General features: G+C 39.2%; 1 protein-coding gene across 1 annotated transcript; it reads right to left on the bottom strand.

Annotated features, from left to right (window-relative positions):
• Window positions 1-16,762: 16,762 nt before the first annotated feature.
• On the bottom strand, window positions 16,763-18,608 carry LOC148104308 (uncharacterized). Its single transcript, XM_087839352.1, has one exon. It carries the CDS (start codon window positions 18,571-18,573, stop codon window positions 17,053-17,055), a length of 1,521 nt encoding a protein of 506 aa, XP_087695478.1. The 5' UTR covers window positions 18,574-18,608; the 3' UTR covers window positions 16,763-17,052.
• Window positions 18,609-23,097: the final 4,489 nt, after the last annotated feature.

Below are 23,097 nucleotides of genomic sequence, written 5' to 3'. Positions count from 1 at the left end.
AATAGTTTAAACACAGTTTTTAGTACAATAAGTAAAACACCAAATAACTAGCTATAGTTCTCCACCACTGAGATCTGGGAAAGAGTTGCTAACATGTTTGAACACAGGGATCCATTTAGACATGAATACTTTAAAACACAGTTAAGGCTGTCAGTGTTTCCAAGTTGTTAGTTTTACTTGCATGAATCTTTCAGTGTGGCAGCCTGAGCAGAATTTTATTTTCTGAAAACATTAACAAACTCAGATTGAAAATAAAATGAACTTCTTCTTCTTTCAACTGCTCCCTTTAGCACAAAAAGAGTCAAAAAGGCAAACTCGTGTGCCGTAGGAAGGGGTGCAGCACGACAGGTGGTTGCTGTACTTCAGCATCTAGCCAGCACTACAAAAGAGGAGTGACAGGAGCATAAAGAGGGCAATGTTTTTCAGTAGCAGGTCATTTCAGATGCAACGTTTCCATCAACTTAACAAACATCAGCAAACACAATCTTTGTGTGCAGTGTGCTGCTAGCGAAAGGTCCAGCTGCTGTTTTTCACAGGGAGAGAAAAGAAAGAGAGCTAACTTCACTCAGAGATGGAGAAAGATAAGAAAGACAGGAGAGCAGAGGAAGGAGAGAGGTTCGATTTAAAGGTAAGGACTGCTGAGTGTGAGTTGATAAACCGGAAATTTAAAGATGAAATGTAAGTCCTCACGTTTTAAAATCACATATTGGATCTGTATTGAAAAGTGCTGCAAAACAAACTAAGCTAGACTAACTATAAAGGTTGCATGAATAGAAATTGCGATTCTTTTTCCATTGCTGAGCCACTACGACCGATTTCCCCCCACCTGCTGAATCCCACTTTAACCCGTTCATTACTCCTTTTCTGTTTAGAGGCAAAGTCGCTCTCTACAATGTAGAGATATTTTAAAATTGTCTTCTTTTTCTCTGGTCATGTTCTACCAAACTGATTCAAGCTGAGTATATTTATGAGAATTAAAATTTAAGGAAGTAAAGTTAACTTTCTTATGTATTAATGTTACTTTAATAATACATTAATATAGCACAAGGTTCAATTAGCTTTGCACAAAAATAGCTGGTAGAAAAATCCTCCAAAGAGCTACTTTTACAGGAGTGGTTTTACCTCTAATATCTGTATTTCTGATTAAGTACAGAATGTCTTTCATTTTGCCATCTCACACTCTTTCATGTTTAAATCCATCTTTAATGGGACCACAGAGGAAATATTTGCTGGAGCACACCTCGTGTCCCCCAGAATCCTTACTTTGTCAATGTGAATATTAAACAATCAAATATTATGAAAATGGCCACAACTTGTATATTTAACACAGATATAAAGCTTCTCCCACAGGAGAAAGGCTGTGTACATCTTTGCTGTTGTAAATTAGATTTAAGTTCACCTCTTTGCAACAGTCAAAACTGGCACAAGGCAGACACTGAGAGGGGAAGCAGGTTCACAAGTTTTATTGCACAAGAGAGCCAAACCTTTGAGCTTTTGGCTCAAGAGGTTTGAGCCAAAAGCTGACAGGTGAGGATCCACCAGTGAGTTTATTTTCCCACAGAGAATGATTGTTTTCTTTGGTAAACAATCAAACAAATAAACAGTGGTGGTGCTGCAGTTGAAATGAAGTAATAACAGAAATTCAGTTTGAAATTATACTTGCATATGTACAAAAATATTTATTTATGTAAAAGGTGAATTGAAACTGGTAATAGCAGGTGGTTAGTTTGTAATATTACTCATTACTCCGACCTTATTTCACTGCTTTGTTAGTCAAGTTTGTGTCCCAGTGCCAGGTGGGTCACAATAATATTTCCAAATGTGTGGCACCTGCAGGTTGTTTTGCTTTCACTCTTGTGTCCAGTTCATCCCAAACCAGCTGGATGGGTTCAAGTCTGGAGACTGTGCTCGCTACTCCATGTTTTCAAGCTTACCATCTTGTTCTTTGTTCCTCAGGTAGTTTTGTCTTGCTGTAGGATGAAACCTGACCAACTAGGCACATACCAGAGGGTATTGGTGCTTCTGAATGCTGTGGTTCAGGGTGTCTCTCACTCTGTACGAGTCACCGACCCTGGATTCAGCAAAACAGCCCCAGACCATCACACTTCCTCCTCTATGTTTGACAGTTGATGCCACACTCTGTGAAACCATCCTTTCACCTATTTGACGGCATACAAAGATCCTGTATGATGAACTGGACTATAATCCCACCCCTACCTTGAAACCATTGATCATTTCTACTACACTGTTTCACTGCCCTTATACATGTCCTGCACCACTCTCAATTACTCTCATGTGAAAACGTTTTTTCCCCTTTCCTGATTTTGTATTTGTTTTGTATGTTTGTCCACCTGTGAAAAAAGCAAGCATACAGCACCTGGAACACAATAATTCTTGTGTGTGTGAGTATGATAGAGAGAGAATGAGAGAGAGTGTCAACTGTGAGTGTGTGTTTGCCACAAAATGTATTTGAAAATGAGGCTGGGAAGCCGCAATAATTCCCCCACGAGCAAGAGACAGACAGAGATGTAATCGGGATAACCGAGCCATTTGCAGCTGCACAAGAGTACCGAAGGCCTGAAGCCACACATCTTGGCGATATCTGCGCACCATCCCTGCAGGAGCAGGAGGGAAGTCCACATGAATAAGGGGTGGGAAGCCCTGAGACAATGGGCAGCCAACATGACTTTCAGATGCTATTGTATTGCTGGTGTAGATAGTGGGGTTTTTAGGTCTGAAACGTCTTCTTTTGTCCTCCACTCAAACAGTTTCATGAACTTCTTTTATGGACACATTGCACCCCAGTCTGAGATATGCTGCAATCAGTGTTGGGAAGGTTACTTTTAAAATGTATTCCATTACAGAATACAGAATACATGCCCCAAAATGTATTCTGTAACGTATTCCGTTACGTTACTCGATGCGAGTAACGTATTCTGAATACTTTGGATTACTTAATATATTATCATGCTGTTTACAACTACGTGAATGTACTATTACTGTGATTTATTACTGTTACTGAAGGTCCGCGGCTCCGAACCGTAGTAAAGGGACCTCTGGCTAATACGGTGGGTTCGTGTCGGGCTCATAGCCGAAAACTAGCTTTACTTTGAGTCACTTTGCTAGCGAGAGATAGAGAGAGGCGTTGAAAGGCTGCTCCAACAGAACTTGTTTCGGAGGAAAACACGAACACAGTGTACAGTCGAGTCTTAATAGCTTACTTACAACTGGGCTCGTCAGGCACTCTTCTTGGCTGCAGTGGTTATTATTATATTTACATGCTTCCAGCTCCCGTTTTTGCTCGATGACAGCTCGTATTTTTCCTTTTTCTCCCTCCTCGCTCACAGACACATAACGTATGAAAGTCCATTCTCCCTGCAGCACGGACTACACTGCCTATGATGCTACATTCTTTAGAGCTATGCCTGTAGCATTCTGCCTATTAGCTTAGCACAACAACAACAACAACAAGGCCTCTCTCACCCAGGAAACACGCAGAGAGAGAGCGCCACCCTGTAACCATGGCAACCGTAACGCTGCCGCCTGGAACAACAGAACGTAGCTGTCAAACAAAACCCAAACAGTCCTGACCCGCCACAATATGAAACGGGGAAGTACCGCCGTGTAATCCATTTATTTCAACAAAGTAACTGTATTCTAAATACCACCTTTTTAAACGGTAACTGTAACGGAATACAGTTACTCATATTTTGTATTTTAAATACGTAACGGCGGTACATGTATTCCGTTACTCCCCCACACTGGCTGCAATACATTTTGGGTACAAGGACTGTACTCAAAAAGGACTGAAAAGAAAAACTTTGACGGAGCTTCAGAAAGCCTGGAGGAAACACAGTGATTGTTTAATCAAATGTAATAATACACATTGACCAAAATGTACCAAAGTAAAGCGATCTCTCTGCTTTCTTATCAAACAGCTTGTGTCATAAAGCTTTGCAGCCAACCTTTACTTTGCCGCCATCTTGTGGCAGCAGCTGGCTACTGTTATTTGCACATGAGCATTGTGTTTTTCTGTTCAGTCATATTTTAAAGCAAACTCCTTGAACTGATAAGTGGATTGAAGTACTATATGAAATATTAGTGTTAGGTAAGTCCCCCATTTCAGTTTATTAAAATTAGATTTTGCTGACATGTCCTGGAGATTTACACTGACAGCAGGTCTGCATTACATCATTATGTTAGAGAGGCTGATGGAGGTGTAAACTTCCTCCACTATGGTGTTTATTAGACATGAGCTACATTTAAGCACAGTTTTCTAATTTGTCTGAATATTTGAGCTGAATCAGGTTTTACTGTGTAAGTTGTAGATTTGTTCCCTCTGTGGAGTCCACAGCTCCATGCAGTCGGTTTAGCTGACTTTCTTGAGGCGCGGAGGGGAGTTTGAGTGCATTACAGCAGACTGATCTTCTCTGTTATTGTTGTGTTTCCAGTGTGAGTGCACAGAAGGATCTCACAGATCAACATGTGGGCCCTGACACTCCAGCCACCTCTGCTGCACCAGCCTCACCTCCGGCTGAGGCTCAGAGGAACAAAACAAAGAAGGCTTCGTGGTGGCACATGAAGTCTGAGGATGGTCTGGAGAAGGACTCAGCAGGTCCGAAGCCTCCAGTCTCAGCTGTACCTGACAAAGAAGCCGTGACACGTGTAACATTCCTGCCACCTTCTGCTACAGATCTGAGGTATGAGTTCCTTTTACTGTGTTCCTGTTTAAAGCTGATTTATTGCTTTGTGTTTCTTCTCCAGTAAATTCATCACTGCGACTGCACTGTTTGTGTCTTTCTATCACGGTAACATCAGCACTGACAAATGTGAAGTCAAGAACGTTCGTGTCCAGACGGAGGTTTCATGTTCTCCCAACTCGCTGCTGTTTTTCTGCACGGTACGTTCTACAGAGCCGAGTGTGACACGTGAACAGCTGTTATAGCAACACGTGGAGTTTGAATGTTAGGATTGACACTCGAATTCTCATTATTGGTTGAACCAACTGATGATGTGTTCCCCAAAGAAAAAGGTGGCCTTCAATGATGAGCTCCTCTGTCCTGAAGTCCCTGAGAGAGATGAGCCAGTTTCCAGGCTGTCTACCCCAGCAGGGCACAGTGGGAGCCAGGGGGCTACGTGGGACACAGAGTATGCATGCCACTCAACGTCTCTCCCCTCCTGCACAAACATCATCTCCCAATGGGAGCTGGACTGCCTCGGTTAAGAGTCATGCACGCACACTCAATATGAAGCCAGTGTTCAGACGAATATCAGGTTAAAGTCAGTGATTTGAAGAACAACAGAGGAAAATGCTCTGATTTGCATCCTCTTTGTGCTCGTGTTTAAGATTGCCTAACCTGAAGCATACATGCTACATGGGCCCCGCTCTGCAAACTCTCTGTGGTAGGACTTGACTTAAGCGGTTAAAGAAGTGCAGGAGACAAATGCTGTCCAGTGTAGCGAGTGATTTATTCACCATTTTGTGACCAAACAATATTTACAAAAAATAAATAAACTCAACTCCATAGTTAACTCAGGACAAATAAACATAACTGAACTAAAATCAACAGAAACTAAGCCAAAATGCAGACAGCTACACTGACCTGGTCCTTTCTTCCCTGAACACCCGCGTTCATCTGCTTAAATAGTCAATTCACCCTGGACTATTCCATTTGGTAGGTAAGGCAAACATTTTAATATTCAAATGTATACTGCTATCTTTCCTAGCAATAAAATTCTGCGGTGTATAGTCGATATATATTACAACAAAATCATTTCTCTATAAACACACTCTAAATTAAAGTTATTAAATTACAAAGATTCTCTCCCTTCGTCACCTGGTCTCTTCCTGTGACCTCAGATTAACCAGGAAGTTATAAATACAGGACGTAAAACTACATTTCTTCTCTTTGTTCCTGGAACACAGGTAAGTAAGGTGAGTTCAAACTGAACCAATTAACAGTTGAAATAAATAACATGTTAACTTGGCAAACTTGCCAGAATTGATTTAAACCAAGATGATATGTTACACAGTGTTGGGGAGTAACGGAATACATGTACCGCCGTTACGTATTTAAAATACAAAATATGAGTAACTGTATTCCGTTACAGTTACCGTTTAAAAAGGTGGTATTTAGAATACATTACTTTGTTGAAATAAATGGATTACACGGCGGTACTTTCCTGTTTCATATTGTGGCGGGTCAGGACTGTGGGTTTTGTTTGACAGCTACGTTCTGTTGTTCCAGGTGGCAGCGTTACGGTTGCCATGGTTACAGGGTGCCGCTCTCTCTCTGCGTGTTTCCTGGGTGAGAGAGCGCCTGTTGTTGTTGTTGTGCTAAGCGAACAGGCAGAATGCTACCGGTATAGCTCTAAAGAATGTAGCATCATGGGCAGTGTAGTCCGTGCTGCAGGGAGAATGGACTGCCATACCCGTTGGCTGTGTCCCATTTCAGAGTATGCACGCTTGAAGTACGCATTTCAAGTGCGATTACGTCACCGCCACGCGACGACGGCTGTTCCAATTCGAAGTGCATACTCCAAATGCATACTCCAAATGCGCCGTCGATTTCCCCAAATATCAAGCGTGGTCCGGTGCACGCTTCGTGGTCCCATATATCCCACAATTCATAGCGCGGCGGTGGGTGTGGATAATTTTGCCGCAAAATACGGCAGAAGGGAGCGGCCGAAAAGTGAACTGTCAAAATTAAGTACTGAATATGACGTCACTTATTCATGTGCGAATGTTTAATAATGAAGAACATTAAAACATTGCTGTTGGCCACATGTCGGCAAAGTTATGTGACACTAGTGATGTTTGTACTTTCAGTATTAACTTGGTTTTAAAGCCTCTACTTCTAAATATACATATAGTCGACCTTAATCTTACAGAGAATCTGATGATTTTATGGATAATTAAAGTCCGTCACATATCCACAAACACAACAAGCTGAAAGTCAGTGATATATATATATATATATATATATTAGGGGTGCAACGATACTCGTATCGATATCGAACCGTTCGATACAGTGCTTTCGGTTCGGTACGCATATGTATCGAACGATACAACATTTTTAATTTATTTTATCAACTTTCCTTCTGACGATGCTGTCTGTGTTGAGCGCTCAGTGGATCTGCGCTCGACAGTGCAGCCTAGGCGGAGTAGTCGAACACAGATTCACTGAGCGCAGGGCAAGCTAGCTAGACAGAAGTTAAGCTCGTTGCAACATGGCAAATTGAACCTCCCCCACCCTCATTCAGATCTGGCGTTTGGAACTATTTTGGTCTTCATGTGACGTATGACCCTGAAGGTAAGCGTGTCATGGACAAAAGTAAAACAGTATGTTGGATGTGCCAGCAATGCTCAATTGGTGGGAACTAGTGTGTTAGCGCAGTTAGCTCGTTAATGTGTTGACGTCTTCCAGCCCCACTCATGAGGCGATCCGCGGTAGCTCGTTAACGGAGATTTGCCGTGTTGTGACCTTAACGTCATTTCAGATTAACGCTGACAGCACTAGTGGGAACACAACCAATATGACTGCACATTTACTCCGACATCATCCTAGTGCAAAGACAAGTGGAAGCAGACAAAAACAACAAGCACGCATACAAACTTTACCCGAGTCATTTAGACAGCCGTTAGCACATGATTCTCCTTATGGGGACCTGATATGTTTAATATGCTGCTGAGAATATAGCCCAGAAGAAGCGTATAGTATAGCTTTTATTTTGGAAAGAGACATTTCTCCATAATAAACTCTCTTTTCCAAAGATGAGTGATTCCTCAATCAGATACAGGGCTCGCAAAATCGCTAGCCCGACGTCCTGGGGCTTTTTTCCAGTCGGGCTACCAAAATCTATCTCTGCCCTGCCCGTCAGCCTATCGTAGGAAGGAAAAATATATGTCAATGCTTTTGCATTCTTTCGGAAATGTAGCTGGGTAATTATGTCATTGGCATCGGCCACTGTCAATATGTGACATACTGAAATCGCGTTTGAATTTGCGCTTGTTTTTTGCTTTCACTTTGCAATCGCGTGAACTGTGTATAGAAAGCGACAGTACTGATTGGTGAGTGATGATAATTTGCGCACCAATTCCTCTGACATCGTCTTATCAATCGTTAGCTTACTATGCAAACATGACAAGTGAAATCTCCCGCAGCAAGCTTAAACATGTGAGAGGTTGATCGCGCAGAGAATCGCTGAGCGTTATGTTAGTGCGTGTGTAAAAGCAGCAGGATATATATTTTAGTTCTGCTGAGCCAAATAAGACAGGTCAGGGTGAAGAAGTGACAAAACGGAAAGGTTATGACAAATCAGACTATAAGGCAAAAAGAAAGTGCAGCTTTATGGTTTCATGGACAAAAGAATTTCTGTGGCTGCAATATGACGAGCTAACTAACCAGGGCTGCACATAAGTGGTCCGCAGGTGCGCATTCGCTGTCAAAATAAAAACCCGCACAAGATAAGAAGTTGCAACGCGTGTTTGCGTACATAAGATTTTAAGGAAGAGGACAGACATTTGTTTAGAACTCTTAAAGATGTCGAAGAAGCTCCTTTAAGCAATTACTGTGATGTTCCTCCACCTCCAAAGAAATGTCAGAAGGAGTCCGAACCACAAAAGAAGCACGTATTCTCGGAAAAGTGGTTGCAGGAGGTGAGCTGGCTTCAAACAAATGATGAACGCACAGAGATGTGGTGCAGAATGTGCCGTGAAAATTTAATAAATGACAAATTAATAAAAAGGCATGAACATTTTTTTTGTATCGAAAAAATATCGAACCGTGACACCAAAGTATCGAACCGAACCGAACCGTGAATTTTGTTGTATCGTTGCACCCCTAATATATATATATATATATATATATATATATATATATATATATATATATATATATATATATATATAATAATCTGACAATACTATAATATTGGCCATATTATATTTACATTACTATAGTGAGATGACTTTAGTCTCATGAACAACATTAACTAATTATTATTTACTAGCTAATCTTAAATGACTGTTCAGTACAGAAATGAAGCCCTTGAATCATGTTTTACAGTCCTGTGGTCTCAGCCTCAGATACTCAACTAATCAAAGTGATGTCATGACAAAAATGATTGACCAACAAAACAATTTTCTCCTTCATTTCTGTCAAACAAAGCTGTATGTAACGTGTCTCGCGGTTAGTATCGTGGTTGCTAGGCAACCTGAACAGCGCGACGAAGCATATACCGTCCCATTTCACGGGCCTCTCACTTCCCCACTTCTCGTACTTATAGTACGCACCGTCCGTAGTACGCGTAGTGTGCGTACTTCAAGCGTGCATACCCTGAATTGGGACATAGCAGTTATGTGTCTGTGAGCGAGGAGGGAGAAAAATGAGAGTGGAAAAGTACGAGTTATCGTTGAGCAGAAACGGGAGCTGGAAGCATGTAAATATAATAATAACCACTGCAGCCAAGAAGAGTGCCTGACGAGCCCAGTTGTAAGTAAGCTATTAAGACTCGACTGTACACCGTGTTCGTGTTTTCCTCCGAAACAATAAGTTCCGCCTCTCTTTGTCTCTCGCAAGCAAAGTTGACCCAGACAACAAAGTAAAGCTAGTTTTCGGCTACTAGCCCGAAACAGAACCCACCGTATTAGCCAGAGGTCCCTTTACTACGGTTCAGAGCCGCGGACCTTCAGTAACAGTAATAAATCACAGCAATAGTACATTCATGTAGTTGTAAACAGCATGATAATATATTAAGTAATCCAAAGTATTCGGAATACGTTACTCTCATTGAGTAACGTAACGGAATACGTTACAGAATACATTTTGGGACATGTATTCTGTATTCTGTAATGGAGTACATTTTAAAAGTAACCTTCCCAACACTGATGTTACATAATCTGTAAAGTGCAAAACATAAACAAACCCAGGATATTAGATGTTTGCCTGGTGCAGACTACATATGAGATGGTGCTAAATCAAAACAAGAATGTTAACTAAGGATATGGACAAGTGGTTATTCTCACCCACTTTGTCACACTCTCCTCACACTGAGAGTCTTTACTGAGGAGCTCTGCAGCCAGCTGCAGCTGTGGAGGTTTCACCGAGAGTGCCAGTTCATCAGGTACAGTGAAGACACCGTCGCTCTTTGGTTTCGCCACCAAATTTGCTGATCAATGTGAAACACAAGCTAACTTTGTGTCTGCTTCACTTCTGTTTGTGGACATCAAAGTGAGCCGCTTCAACAATGACAGCTGGAACAAAAGCTCTGTCCTGACTGCTTTTAAAAACACAGTCACTAAGTTTCATCCAGAGTTTGACGATGACGATCAGAAAGTGAGCAGCTGTCTTTTTGCACTACGCAGCACACTCATCTCTGTTTGTACCTGAAACTGTGTTTTGTTCTGTGTGTGTCTGTGTGCAGGATGCCCACGAGTTCCTCGTCTGTGCTCTGGACGTGCTCCAGTGTGAGTTCTCTAAGCTGCAGGCAGAAGCAGCTGCCTTTCACAAACCTTCAATCTGTCCAGTCAGAGGTCACAATGGCTTCACATTGTTGAGCATACAGTTGTCTGTAATCCCGGAGTGGTGAGCTCGGACACTATGCTTGACATTTGCTCAGAGAGGACAAAACAACAATAAAGCATGCCAGTCTGTGGTTGTGAATGTTTGCAATTTATTGTTAGATCAAGTATCATGTTTCACACACTTTATACAGTCACAAGGTTGTACAAACCTTTTTGCCAACTTCTCAAAAGATTTAAAACAAATGTTATTATTTATGCATCTACAATGTGCATATGACTGATGAATGACGAAACGTTTCTCCCACTGAAAACGCTACGTCCAGATGAACTGACTGACTGAAATACTGACCAGTGTTCAGGTTTTTTAATTGTTGTTGTGTCCACACACTTCAGGAGCTGCCACTGGTGTCATTTTACTTGGGCCAGCAGAGCTCCGTGTCCCTGATGTTCTGACCTAGAAGCCATAATGTAGCTACACACGCACAAAAACCAAACAACAACAACAAAAAACCTATTGCTGATTTAGTTTATGTACAAGAAATAATCAGCTTTCTCCACAGCGCTCAATTAAGTGTTAAATAAGTATCCGGATCATGCATCTTTCATGTTTGGATATGTGCTTGTTTTCTTCAAGACTGGCAACCAAAGATATCCCGCTCAGGTGCACCTATGGATGTTCTAAAATTAAATAATTAAAGTTAAAACAATTTCAATGTCAATTAACATGCTCAATTGTTAAAGCAAAATATAACGTTTCTCATTTTTAATTTTTATTAAAATGAATGTATTTAGACAGACCCAGCACACACTGGAGAGATTATATCTCTCGGCTGGCCTGGGAATGCCAAAGTGTTCCCAGAACTGGATATGTCTAACCTTATATGGTCTGATGGCCTGTCTGGGGCTCTGGGTTATCTTTTCAAGAAAATTGGCCATTTCCTTGATCATGCTTATCATGATTTTTGTTTGTTTGATCTTTTTCATGTGTTAATGATGCATTATCTTGAAAGGATACTTTCATTTCTGTTTATAGATTAGTTTCCACACAGAAATGGAAGAACTGAGGCAGCAAATGCAAAAGAAAGTCTGTGCTTTCTGGAAGGCACTTCTATATGTGGAGCTTTATTTGAAAGGGGTCTAGTTTGTTAACAGGAAATCCACCATTACATGGGCAGGAAATGCTATCAGACAAAGAAACAAGACACATAAGGGAAACAGATGCTGATAACATTACAGCTGCAACATCATGCAAGTTTTCTCACAAGGAGAGAGCAACAGCCTCACTGACACAGTTATGTCTCTTACTGATATCCACAATAAACAAAATTTTCAAATAAAACACTTTTTTCCAGAATATACTGCTGCTGCCTTTACAAACGGAAAACTGAGAAACACTACATCATAATACCAGCATGCTTTGGACAAACAAAGACTAACAAAGGCTTTGGACTTTGTTGCTTTGTTTTTGTTTGTTTGTTTGTTTGGTTTTTTTGCCTGTATTTAATTCCTTTACAACTACAATCTGGGAATTTAATCATATTACACTGCTTGTTATCATATTTATTAAAGTAATTAGGAGGAACTGTGTGATTGCGCAACAAAAATTTGTCACGCTACTCTTATCTGATTTTTTTTCTGTCTGTGAACAGATAAGTATGTTTAAAAACAAACTAAGATAACAAAATGAAAATGTACAAAACATAGTACTATTGTACTTAAATTGTGCATCTGATGTCAGTGATATACATTTTAATTTAGTTTTTTAGTTTTGTTTTAACAGTTTTAATGTCTTTATTCACATTGAAGTGTTTCTACACATAAATCAACAACTGTCAGATTTAATATGATTACTAAAGAGACAAAAGTTTTGTGTTTGCGTTAGACCTGATATAACAAAGACAATGAAAAAGTGTGACAAAAATTTTCTTGTCAAAGTTTATAAGTCAAGTGTACAGTTAGCTTTGATTTAGAAGCAGCACAGTATGAAAGAGAAGTTTTACAGATACAGAACATTTACTACCAGAGACAGACGCTGACTAACATGCTACAGTTCATCTTTATTATTTTCTAGTTGTGTTAGTGTTGCCATCACACTGCGTAGTTTCTCTTCATTGTCATTGATTTCTGCAGCTGTTGTCTCAAAGTACTTATCCATGTACTCCTTGCTGGCTCCCACGAAAGTCTTTAGGTCTTCCATTAAATCTAGCAATGGTGTAAGCAGTGATGGAGAAAATTTCATTGACTTCATAAGTTCGAACATAGGATCCATGAGACGTCCAAAATCATCAAAGATAGCTGGAACATAGGCTCTGTCTAAATTATTTTCAGCCTGGAAGACAAAAATAAACCAAATTAATGTAACAAAATATATAAAAAAATATGTAGCATAAAATGTGTAAAAAAACTTTAATGTAATAGGAAATTATGTTTGGTTTTAGTTGTTATAGCAATACATATTTTTCTGTTAGCACTCTGTCAATATCCATGTCCACGACATCGTTGACAGACTCACCTTCCTTCTCGCTGTTTCCTTTTGTAATGTTTCAACATTTCCCTTCAGCTCCTCCTGCAAAACCAGAAAGAACATCAACAAACACGCGCGTGAAACATGTAACTGTGACTAAATGAGCATTTTAAAAGCAAAGAGGAAAGCTTAACCATTAATCGGTCTGTAAAAGTGTTTAATTAGAAATTAAATTCTCTATTAAAACAACAACAAAAAAAGAAAATTAATAACCAGTTTACCAGTTCATCCTTGTTTATCAGTGCACTTGAAAGATGGAGCACACACAGCAGAGTCAAAATCATAACTAAGCCTTTGGCAGTTGTGACACCACTCATGGTCAACTGTGCTGCTGCCATCAAAGTTTCTGAAAAACATTAAAAGTATAAATTAGGATTTGTAAAGAAATGTACAAAGAGAACTTTCTAAGTTTAAGTAGAAATGTTGCATGAAAATCTGCCTGCAATATTTTTTCATGGTCCAATGTTGCTGTTCTTACCTGCCAGTGACAAACGAACTGATGAATGCTGACGTGAAGGACTGACACACAAACTCACACACAGAGTGGCCCCTCCTCTATGACACGGCTCAGCTGTGGGTGGGCCAAAGAACTTCTTTCATTTCAATTCCAAAAAGTCCCGTTCTGCTGTGGGTTCATACTAGCTGTCTGTCATCCTGGTAACAGGGTAAGGCTGGTCACTGTGTTAAAAATGTAATAAAGTAAAAATTTGTCAAATACAGACAGCTTTTATTTCATTATATAGTGACACGTAAATGGTTTAAAGCAGCTCCACATTTTTAACATTTGTATCTGTGAGTGTATGTTCAGACATTCAGACTGCAGACATTTCTGCATGTCCTGATCACATTAAAAGATCTGTCTTAACGTCTTAAGCCCCAACGCCCCCTGATACGGGGGCAAAAAGCAGGAGATCAGTTCGGCTTGGGGCTTAAGAGGTTAAAAAGATTGTTGCACATACTTCATATCGTTTTAGGTAAAAACATCTTCAGCAAATACAGTTTGAATACTCACTGATACTAATGAGCACTGAGAACCAGAGTAACGTGAAGATCAACAACTGCTTTTCACAGGGACAGCATCAGATATAAGGATAAGGATAACTCTTTTTTTGTCATCGTACAGTGATAATTTGTACGATAGTACAGCGAAATTGGAAACTGTCCCACGTCTAAACTAAGCAACTAAACACAACACAACACAGGAGAGTGTATATTGGATTTTTAAAAAGTGAGAAATGGTATGAACACAAAAGGTATGATATTGTTATTGTTAATGTTTCTTTATTTCAGACATATACAGCAAACCAATAGATACAAATACACATGCTTGCATTACATGTACAAATACATATGTAAATACACACATGTATGTGCTCCGACAAAACAACAGAAAAAAAGAAAATAAATAGAGTCTAAATGAAAATTGTAATGAAATTACAATTAAGTCTGAAATGGAGTAGGAAGAAGTATGTACATACTTATTAATCCCTATCCCATGCACAACATTCTGTTAAATCCCACTTAATTGCTGTTTAATTGCTTTAAGAGTCTTCGGATTTAATTTTCCCTTCAATTCATCCTCTGTACAATTCCTGGTAACATATTGTATCTGGCTTTGTACATATTTTTTTTGCAGTTTTATATTTTATAGGATCCATAATCTTCAGAATTTTTCATTTCAAGAACAAGTTCAAGAAAAGTTAGGAGGCAAAGTAAGACTGTCATCGTCTCCATTGTAAGTGGGCGGGGGAGGATGCTACAGTTTGTACAAGAAGCATCAGCTCTGATTTATTTTAACTTTAGGACTTGACGAAGAAAGCTCAAGAAAAAAATCTTCACATGATACAGTTACATACAAATTACATACAAATGTATAATGTTTAAATATATATTCGAACATTAATGAATTATTGATCAATATCAGTAAAGCAAAAGACATTCTCTGTTTACTGCAAAATTGTGTCACATTAATTTAGTAAATTTCCAAATGAATAACTTCATGGGGATATAAGCTCCTTGTCGCACCCAGCTCTCTATTTTTGCAGCAAACTCATCTTCTTGTTTATTAAAGTTCTTAAATTCTTCATCATGTGCGAACAGATGTTAACGATTTCCTTCAGTGGTTTGGAATCAGGCAATAATCTCTTCACCATTTCCAGCTGATGAGCGTATTTCTCCAACATTTCCTCAAAACCTGATGTTGCTATTCTGTACATGAATTGTGCCTGAATGAGAAAAATAAAAGTTTTAGCAGAATCACAAAATCAAATCACTAATTATCAGATCAGTAAATATATGCTGATGTTATTGGAGTTTTTTGTTACTGATGTAATGAATTAAACACTTTCTCAGTCAACATGTGAGTAACATGGAGAGTGACTGACCCACCTTTAGCCTTTGTTCTTCTTTTATAGCTTTGTGCAGGGTTTCCTTGAATAGTTTCTGAAAATGAAAGAAGCAGAGCAGTGAGTATGACAGGAACACATTGGAAACCACAGCAAAAGAAGAAAATTCTAACAAGAATTATTATATATGTAAAACTAACAAAGATAAAGGAAACATTAGCATTTACCAGTTTCTCCTTGTCATTCAGTGAACTTGAGAGATCAAACAGTTTTGTGATTGTTTCCTTTCTATATTTGTCTTCTGCCTGATGGAAAAATAGCACATTTAAATTTACTAGATTATTCTGCATCCTGTACACTGCAGTTACTATACTTTCAGTATATCACTATAGACCAGGGGTGTCAAACTCATTTTAGTTCAGGGGCCACATGGAGAAAAGTCTATTCTCAACTGGCCCGGACTGGTAAAATCATTGTAACTTAAAAACAACAACTTCAGATTGTTTTCTTTGTTTTAATACGATCAACATAAAAATAAAGCTAGAGCCTGTGGACAGTATGTTCAAAATAGTACAGGCACAACATAGCTATTAATCATAAAACATCTCAAGTTATTAGAAAATTCTGAGGACAAAGAACACACAAACACACAGTGCCTCAGTGATTCACAGAACTGTTTCACAGATCACAGAACTATATCAGGGTGTCCTGAGTGGAATGATATTTCAGACACTCAAACACTTAAACACTTCAAACCCACTGTCAAATATGCTGGTTCAAGTGTGGGGATTTGAGCTTCTTCTGCAGACACAAGCAATAAAGCACCTTGCAGTCAACAAACTCCTCTATATGCAAAAGTTTTTTAGAGTCAAATGTGAGGCTGTCTGTCTGATAGATAAAGCTTCTTCTAAATTAGGCCATGCAACAGGATAATGACCCCAAGCTCAGCAGCAAATCTACTGCATGGACGTCCAGACCTCAACCTGACTGAAATGCTGTGTATAAAGGAATGCTTGCAAATGTCATTGATTTGAAGTTATTGCTGCTAACTGCTGGTTCTGTTAACGACTCAATCATAGAATGATTACGATATCAAACTAAAACAAATGCCTGAATCATAAATTGTGGATATCCTATTGTGGTGATCTAAAATGTAACACTAAATGTCATTAAAACATGAATAATCTGGACTCCTGGGCTGAACGACCGCGAGGATCACCAGCCAGAGGAAAACACAAAATACACATGACTCTGTGACAAAGACAATGCATTCTTGAATGAAGACGTTGATAAGACACATTTAAAATGCAGCCAATTGTATTTATTATTACATTTTTGGGGAAATAGAAGGGGTGGGGGTGGGGTGGGGGAATGGTAAAGGAAAGGGATAGGGGAGAGAAAACCCCAACAATCCCCTCTGAGCAAGCACTAGGTGCGACAGTGGATAGGAAAAACTCCCTTTAAAGGAAGAAACCTATGACAGAACCAGGCTCTAGAGGGGGCAGTCAACTGTCGGGACTGGTTGGGGGGTGAGGGTGAAAAGAGAGGGAGAGGGGGGAGGGAGATGGGACAGGTGTTAGGAGTTCAAGGGAGCTAGGGGAGGGAGAGGTGTCAAGGTGTCAGGAGAGAGGGAGAGGGCAGGAGAGGGGAGGTCAAAATTACGATGGAACAGAGGTGGAGGAAGACGAGGTGACATCAGCAGTGGAAAAAGTAGAAAGAGAAGAAAAAGCAGGAGTGTCCTTCCTCCAGAAGAAGCGGAAGCGTTTCTTCTTCTTTTCCAGGAGCTTTTCCACGAGAACCTTTTTCTCTAGGATCAGGGTTCTCAGCTGATCGATTGTTTCGGTATTCTCCTTCTCAAGTCTCCTGCATGTTTTCTCCACTTCTTCTAATTCGGCTTGTTTGTCTTTGAGCCTTTCTTTCAACTCATTAGATGTTTCCTCCTGCATTACCTTTGCCTCCTGCATCTCTGTATAACGCTCTTGTAATTTGTTGCGAGTGTCTTCTAACTGCTGACTTTTCCTCTCGGTTTCTTGAAGTTTGCACTGCAGGTCTTCATTTGTTTTCTTGAGTTGCTGCTTTAGCAGCTGCACCTCAGTGTTTTTGCACTTCAAGGTGTTTGAAAGTTCCTCGAGTTCGGTGTTTTCTGTCAGCATGTCATTGAGCTGACTCTGCATCACTGAGCACTGTTTTTGCAGTTTCTCCTTCTCTCCTTCCATCTCAGTTGCTTTGTTGTTCATTTTCTTGTAAAGTTCTTGCAGCTTTTGTTTTTCTCTCTCAAAGTCCAGGAGTAAACGTTTGTCTTCTTTCTGCTTTATGTCCTGTTGTTCTTTCTCTTGAAGCAGCTCTTGATATTTCTGCTTGTGCACTGCAGTTTTATCAAGTTTTACTTCCAGGACTCTGCATTTTTCCTCCATGCTTTGGAGTTGGCACCGCATGTCTCTCTGGTTTATTTCCAGTTGTTCTTTTTCTTGAAGAATCTGGTCATTTCTTTGCAGTGCTTCATCAAGCTTTGTTTTCAGCTCGCTTTCAAGCTTGCTTTCTTTCTGTTTGATCGGTTGTTGCTTTCTCTCTTGGAGCAATGCTTTGTATTTTATCCCCAAGTTTTGGAGTTCTATTTCCTGTCGTTTGTTCTCTTGGAGGATTTCGGTATTTTTTTGCAGAGCTTCATCAAGCTTTAATTGCAGCTCTCGATCCTTTTTGTCCTTGTCTTTCTCATTTTTCTTCTGCTGGAGGATTTCTTTGAGTTTCTCTATTGCTTTATCAAGCTTTGCTTTGAGCTCAAAGTTCCTTCCACGCACGTCTAGGAGTTCCATTTCTTTCTCCTTCTGAATATCTTCCTTTTCAAGAAGCTGTCTGAACAATTTATCCACTTCAGCGCTCTTTCTCTCATTTTCTTCTCTGAGGAAGATAATCTCCTTTTGTTGTTTTAAAAAACTCTCTGCCTGGGCCGGGTGTTGCTTGTTGTGCTTGTTCATGAGATTTTCCTCATGCATTTCTTCCAAGCACATCTTCTGAACTTGAATATTGTCTTCTTGAGCCAGAAGAGAAGAGCTGGGCTTTACTTTTTCTTTTCTTGTGTGTTTTTTCAGAGACATGTTGGAAAGTGTAAAAAGTCGCTCTGAAAAGGATCCAATTGTTTTGAAAGGTTTCTCTCTCGAACGTTTCAATGCTGCGAACATAAATGCTGCGAACAACGAACTAAAAGTTGTTGCTTCTCACCTCTACTTAAGGGTTTTAGGATCAAAGGATCAAAGTGGTGGTAAGATTCTAAATGGGTGTGATGTCACAATTCTGGAAGCCAAAGAGGTTGTCACATGACAACCCCCCCCCACGACTTGTGATGTGTTGCTAACATTTTGGTTGTTGTGATGATTCAAATTTGTTCAGTAAACTTCATCAAATGAACATGTGTTGACAGAAGCATATATTTGGATCTCATATCTTCTTATTAAATGTAGCTAATGTCCAATAAACTGAACTCTGGGACTTACCTAACACTAATATTTCATATATTACTTCAACTCACTAATTTAATTAAAGGGTTTTGTATTAAATTATAACGGAATAAAAAAACACAATGCACATGTGCAAATAACAGTAGCCAGCTGCTGCCACAAGAGGGTGATGAATTAAAGGTTCACAGAGAGATCTCTTTACTTTGGGACATTTAAACAATGTGTATTATTACATTTGATTAAACAAGCACTGCTTTTCCTCCAGGCTTCTAAAACTCTTTCAAAGTTTCTCTTTTCAGTCTTTTTCAGTCCAGTCCTTGTAACAAAAATTTATCTCATGAAACTGGATGAATGGAGGACAAAAACAAACCGTGCAGAGATACAGAGAAACTCTTTTGATGAAAAAAAGAAGATACTGAACATAGAGTTTCCGCTAATCATGTGTGTGCAGCTAGGTTAATGAGGCTGTGTCGAGTGTTCAGACTGAGTAGAAATGCACTGTGCTTCTCCATTTACATCCTTTAGATCCAATCTTGACTCTTTTGCCCACTAAAATAATAAATCAGTACTTTTTTCTGTATGTAATATAATCTAAAGCACCCACAGTAACATTTTCCACCATACGACTGCACTCTAAGGTCAGCACGGTGGTGCAGTGGTTGGTACTGTTGCCTCACAGCAAGAAGGTCGTGCATGTGAATCTGCTGGCTGCTGTTTGCATGTTGTGTTCTCTGAGGGTGCTCCGGCTCCCTCTCACAGTCCAACAACTTGCTTTTTTAGGTTAATTGTTGATTCTTTTGGGAATTACAATCATGAGTGGTGAACTGTCAAGTGTGTACCCTAAGTTTTACATTGTGACAGCTGGGATAGTCTTCAAGCCATCTCCAGCAACCCTTAAGTGCTTAAGAAAGGAAGGAAGGATAGGAAAGGTAGGAAGGATAACTACACTTTAAGATCTCAGCTGTGATTATTAAAGGTTTGTGCTTTCTAGACATTCCTTGTAATATAAGGAGCAGAGGGGTGTGATAGTTCATCACGGCCAGAGGAAGGCACTGTGGAACCATCAAACAAAAGATCCTAGTGCTGATGAGGCAACATGCTGTCCATTGCCACCAAGTATGAGGACACAAGGTAGGTGGCAAACTCATCTGATCCATCCTCAGGCGCCCCAAATGAGAGTAAATGTGTTACTTTCCTTCAAGTCCTGTCATATTATTTTGTATCCACAAAACTATTAGAACAAAAATATTTAATTAAAAAAGCCAAATCCAAATAGATTAATAGATCCTTTTTTTGTTTTCATGAATATTTTCAGGAGAATAGAAGTAGTACTTATATAATGTGCCTGTTGCCTGAGATCCCATGACTGTAAGGTGACTGAGAAATATTTCTAATTTAAGAAAACTATGAAGGAGTTGATATTCGAAAGTTGAAAAAGTCAAGAAGTGGAAAGAAAATCCTGAGCTGAATAAATGGGAGGAGAAGAAGAAATAATTTCAGTTGTGGTAACATAAAAAATTGACAACAGATGTGAAACAAACAGAAAAACAATCAGCATATAAAATACAATATTAAAGAAAGTAATAATCCCCTCAAAACGAGACCAATTACGTAAGTCTGTTAGGATGAAATGTAACATGTTAGAATTCAGAATTAATTATGAAACAAAAACTGGAGCCGAATTTAAAATCGAATTACACTGAAAATTTACTTTATAGTTTGTATAATTTTTATATTTTAGTTCACAGCCCTTTAAAGTGCAAAAAAAAAATAAAAATAGGCTTCACTTCTCACTTTGTATTGTGGTGAAAAGATTTAACATTCATCAAAAAACCATGAAGGGACACATCCTATAGTCACCATTTTACAGATTTATTTACACAGGAATAAATGAACTTTTAGTTTAGTTTTAGAAACATAATGAGAAAGAAAACAAGAAATCTTCTTTGTTAAATATGTTTAATGTACATGTTTACAATACTGTTCATTAGAAAAAAATAAACTGCGCATGGTGTGAAACTCAAAACCTCAATATTTATTAAATTCGTTTGCTCTCAGTATTAAGTACAAAGACTTACTTGGAATTTGATGTGACTCACATGTTTGTACAGTTTGGATCTGTCATAGGCCCGAAATGCATGTCTAACGTGTCACTGGGTGTTACAACGGCCATGAAACATCAGCTTTACAAAGCCTTGTTCTTATAATTGTCATATCAAAAAGCATTTTCATAGGACGTCAGAGTGAAACAAGAAAGACAACAGTTTCTCATGCTCCAAGCTGTATCACTTGCAATGTAATCAATAATTGTATTTTCCTCTTTTCCTTCTGTTTATAGGGAGTTTCTTTACAAGAAAGTACAACAGCTGGCTGATTGTTGTCCAGTGTTTGCTCACTGCCAAAAATGCAAATTCTGTAACTATCTTGGTACCTGGGTTGCTGTCCCACTGTTTTGAGTTTGGACTTTTATCATTTAGTTTTCTGTTTCTGTTCCCTGTTTTATTTTGGTAGTGTGCTATGTTTAGTTTTGCTTGCCCCATTTAATTAATCAGATTTTTTCCAGCTGTGTTTCCACCTCTTTCTCATTCTCTCATTGTAGTGGAGATATCAGGAATACATTGTGGCACTGATTCACTCTTTAGCACCACGGTCACCCCGGTGTGTCGGCCAGAACACCACTTAAGGCCAAATTGTCCCAGAGTATAGAAGAAGAAGCTCATCCGACACTAAAACTGCCCACCTTACTAATTGGATGATATTGTTGTGCTGGCTCAAACTAACAGAAGGTTAAATGCTAAATAAACAGCATATAAACTTGGTATATAAGAGCAACTGTGTTCTGACGTTCCGGCCGGAACGTTCTTCCCGTCTCCGTCCTCCTTCCCATCTCCGTCCCCGTCATCACTATTTAAAAATACAGAGAAGAAGATGATCACCTTAATCAGTCCCACCCGCCCTCTCAGCCACACCTCCCTGAGAGCTCACTGTAACACCCCTCTGCTGCAGCAGGCCGGAGACCACACCCCCTGCCACATAGATCATATCACAACTGTGAGATAAAAGTGAAAGAGCAGCTCTCAGATCAGAGGGAAGTCACATCAGGAGAACATTAAGTATTTGCAGCATGCGATTCCCTTGTGTTTTCAGTCTGTGAAACAGCTGTTTGTGTCTTCACCAGGCAGGTAAGATCAGCAAAACTACACCATAGGATGGTTTATACCCAAGATTTTTTAAAAAATATATTATTAACATAACAAGAGGAAACATAGATTTGATTCTTTATTTATTCTTTTCTTTTCTTTCATTTTCTCTCAAGCTCAAATGTTGTTTTTATTTCAACAGTGATGGCAGCAGCAGCGTTCAGAAGCAGAGGACTGGCTGGTGTCAGAAACAGCAACGTTTTAATCCTCATCTTTCTGCTGTCCCTGGTTTATGTCACAAATTCACTGACAAAAGTAAGAACAAAGTCACTGCTGAATTAATTGTTGCTGAAGGTACTTCTATGAAACATTTATTTGCGAATGTAAAACTACAGACACTATTTAAGTCATTATAAGCATATCAGAGTTTGGGTGTTTTTCTCTCTATGTAGAGTTGTTAATATGTAGTGCTTAAGCAACTGATGCATCCTGTTTTTGCACGTTTCAAAAAATTCTGAGAAGTTTCTCAGAACAACTTAGAAAATCAGAAAAAGCTAAAACAGCCAGAAGGACGGTGGGGCAGTCAGGTTGATGTTGATTACATGTTATTAAGTCAAATTTGGTCAGGCAGGGAAAACAACTGCGTATGAGTCATATCAGTGCACACTAAGAGAACTGCAAATCAGTCTGACTGTAGAAGTAAATTTGACTTTTGCTAAAAATAAATGTTGTTTTCTTCTTCAGGCAGAATACAAGAAGAAACAAGCAAGTGAACTTGATGAAAAACTACAGTTTCTTCAATCTTTGGAAGAACTAATACGGACATCGTCATTGTTTGAGGATTTTCCTGCAATGATGGACTTAGTAAATAGTTTGAGACGCTTTATTGAGAGAACCAGCATCCCAATAGGCGGAGAGGAAGAAGAAAAATGGGGAAAATGGGGAAACTAAAGTGGAAAATATGAAAATCATCCTAAAACTCAACAGAATAAACTTTAAAAGTTTCAATATAATGTCTTTAAAATAAATAATAATACAAAATATATCATAAAATAATAATAAATCTCATCATTAAATATGAAAAGACTGAATGGTTTTCTGTAAGAGA

This window comes from Neolamprologus brichardi, chromosome 3, assembly GCF_056152115.1.
Source record: "Neolamprologus brichardi isolate AB-2024 chromosome 3, ASM5615211v1, whole genome shotgun sequence".
In the NCBI taxonomy this organism is placed as follows: domain Eukaryota; kingdom Metazoa; phylum Chordata; class Actinopteri; order Cichliformes; family Cichlidae; genus Neolamprologus; species Neolamprologus brichardi.
The sequence above is the reverse complement of the archived record's forward strand: the minus strand, read 5'-3'. Positions and strand labels throughout refer to the sequence as shown.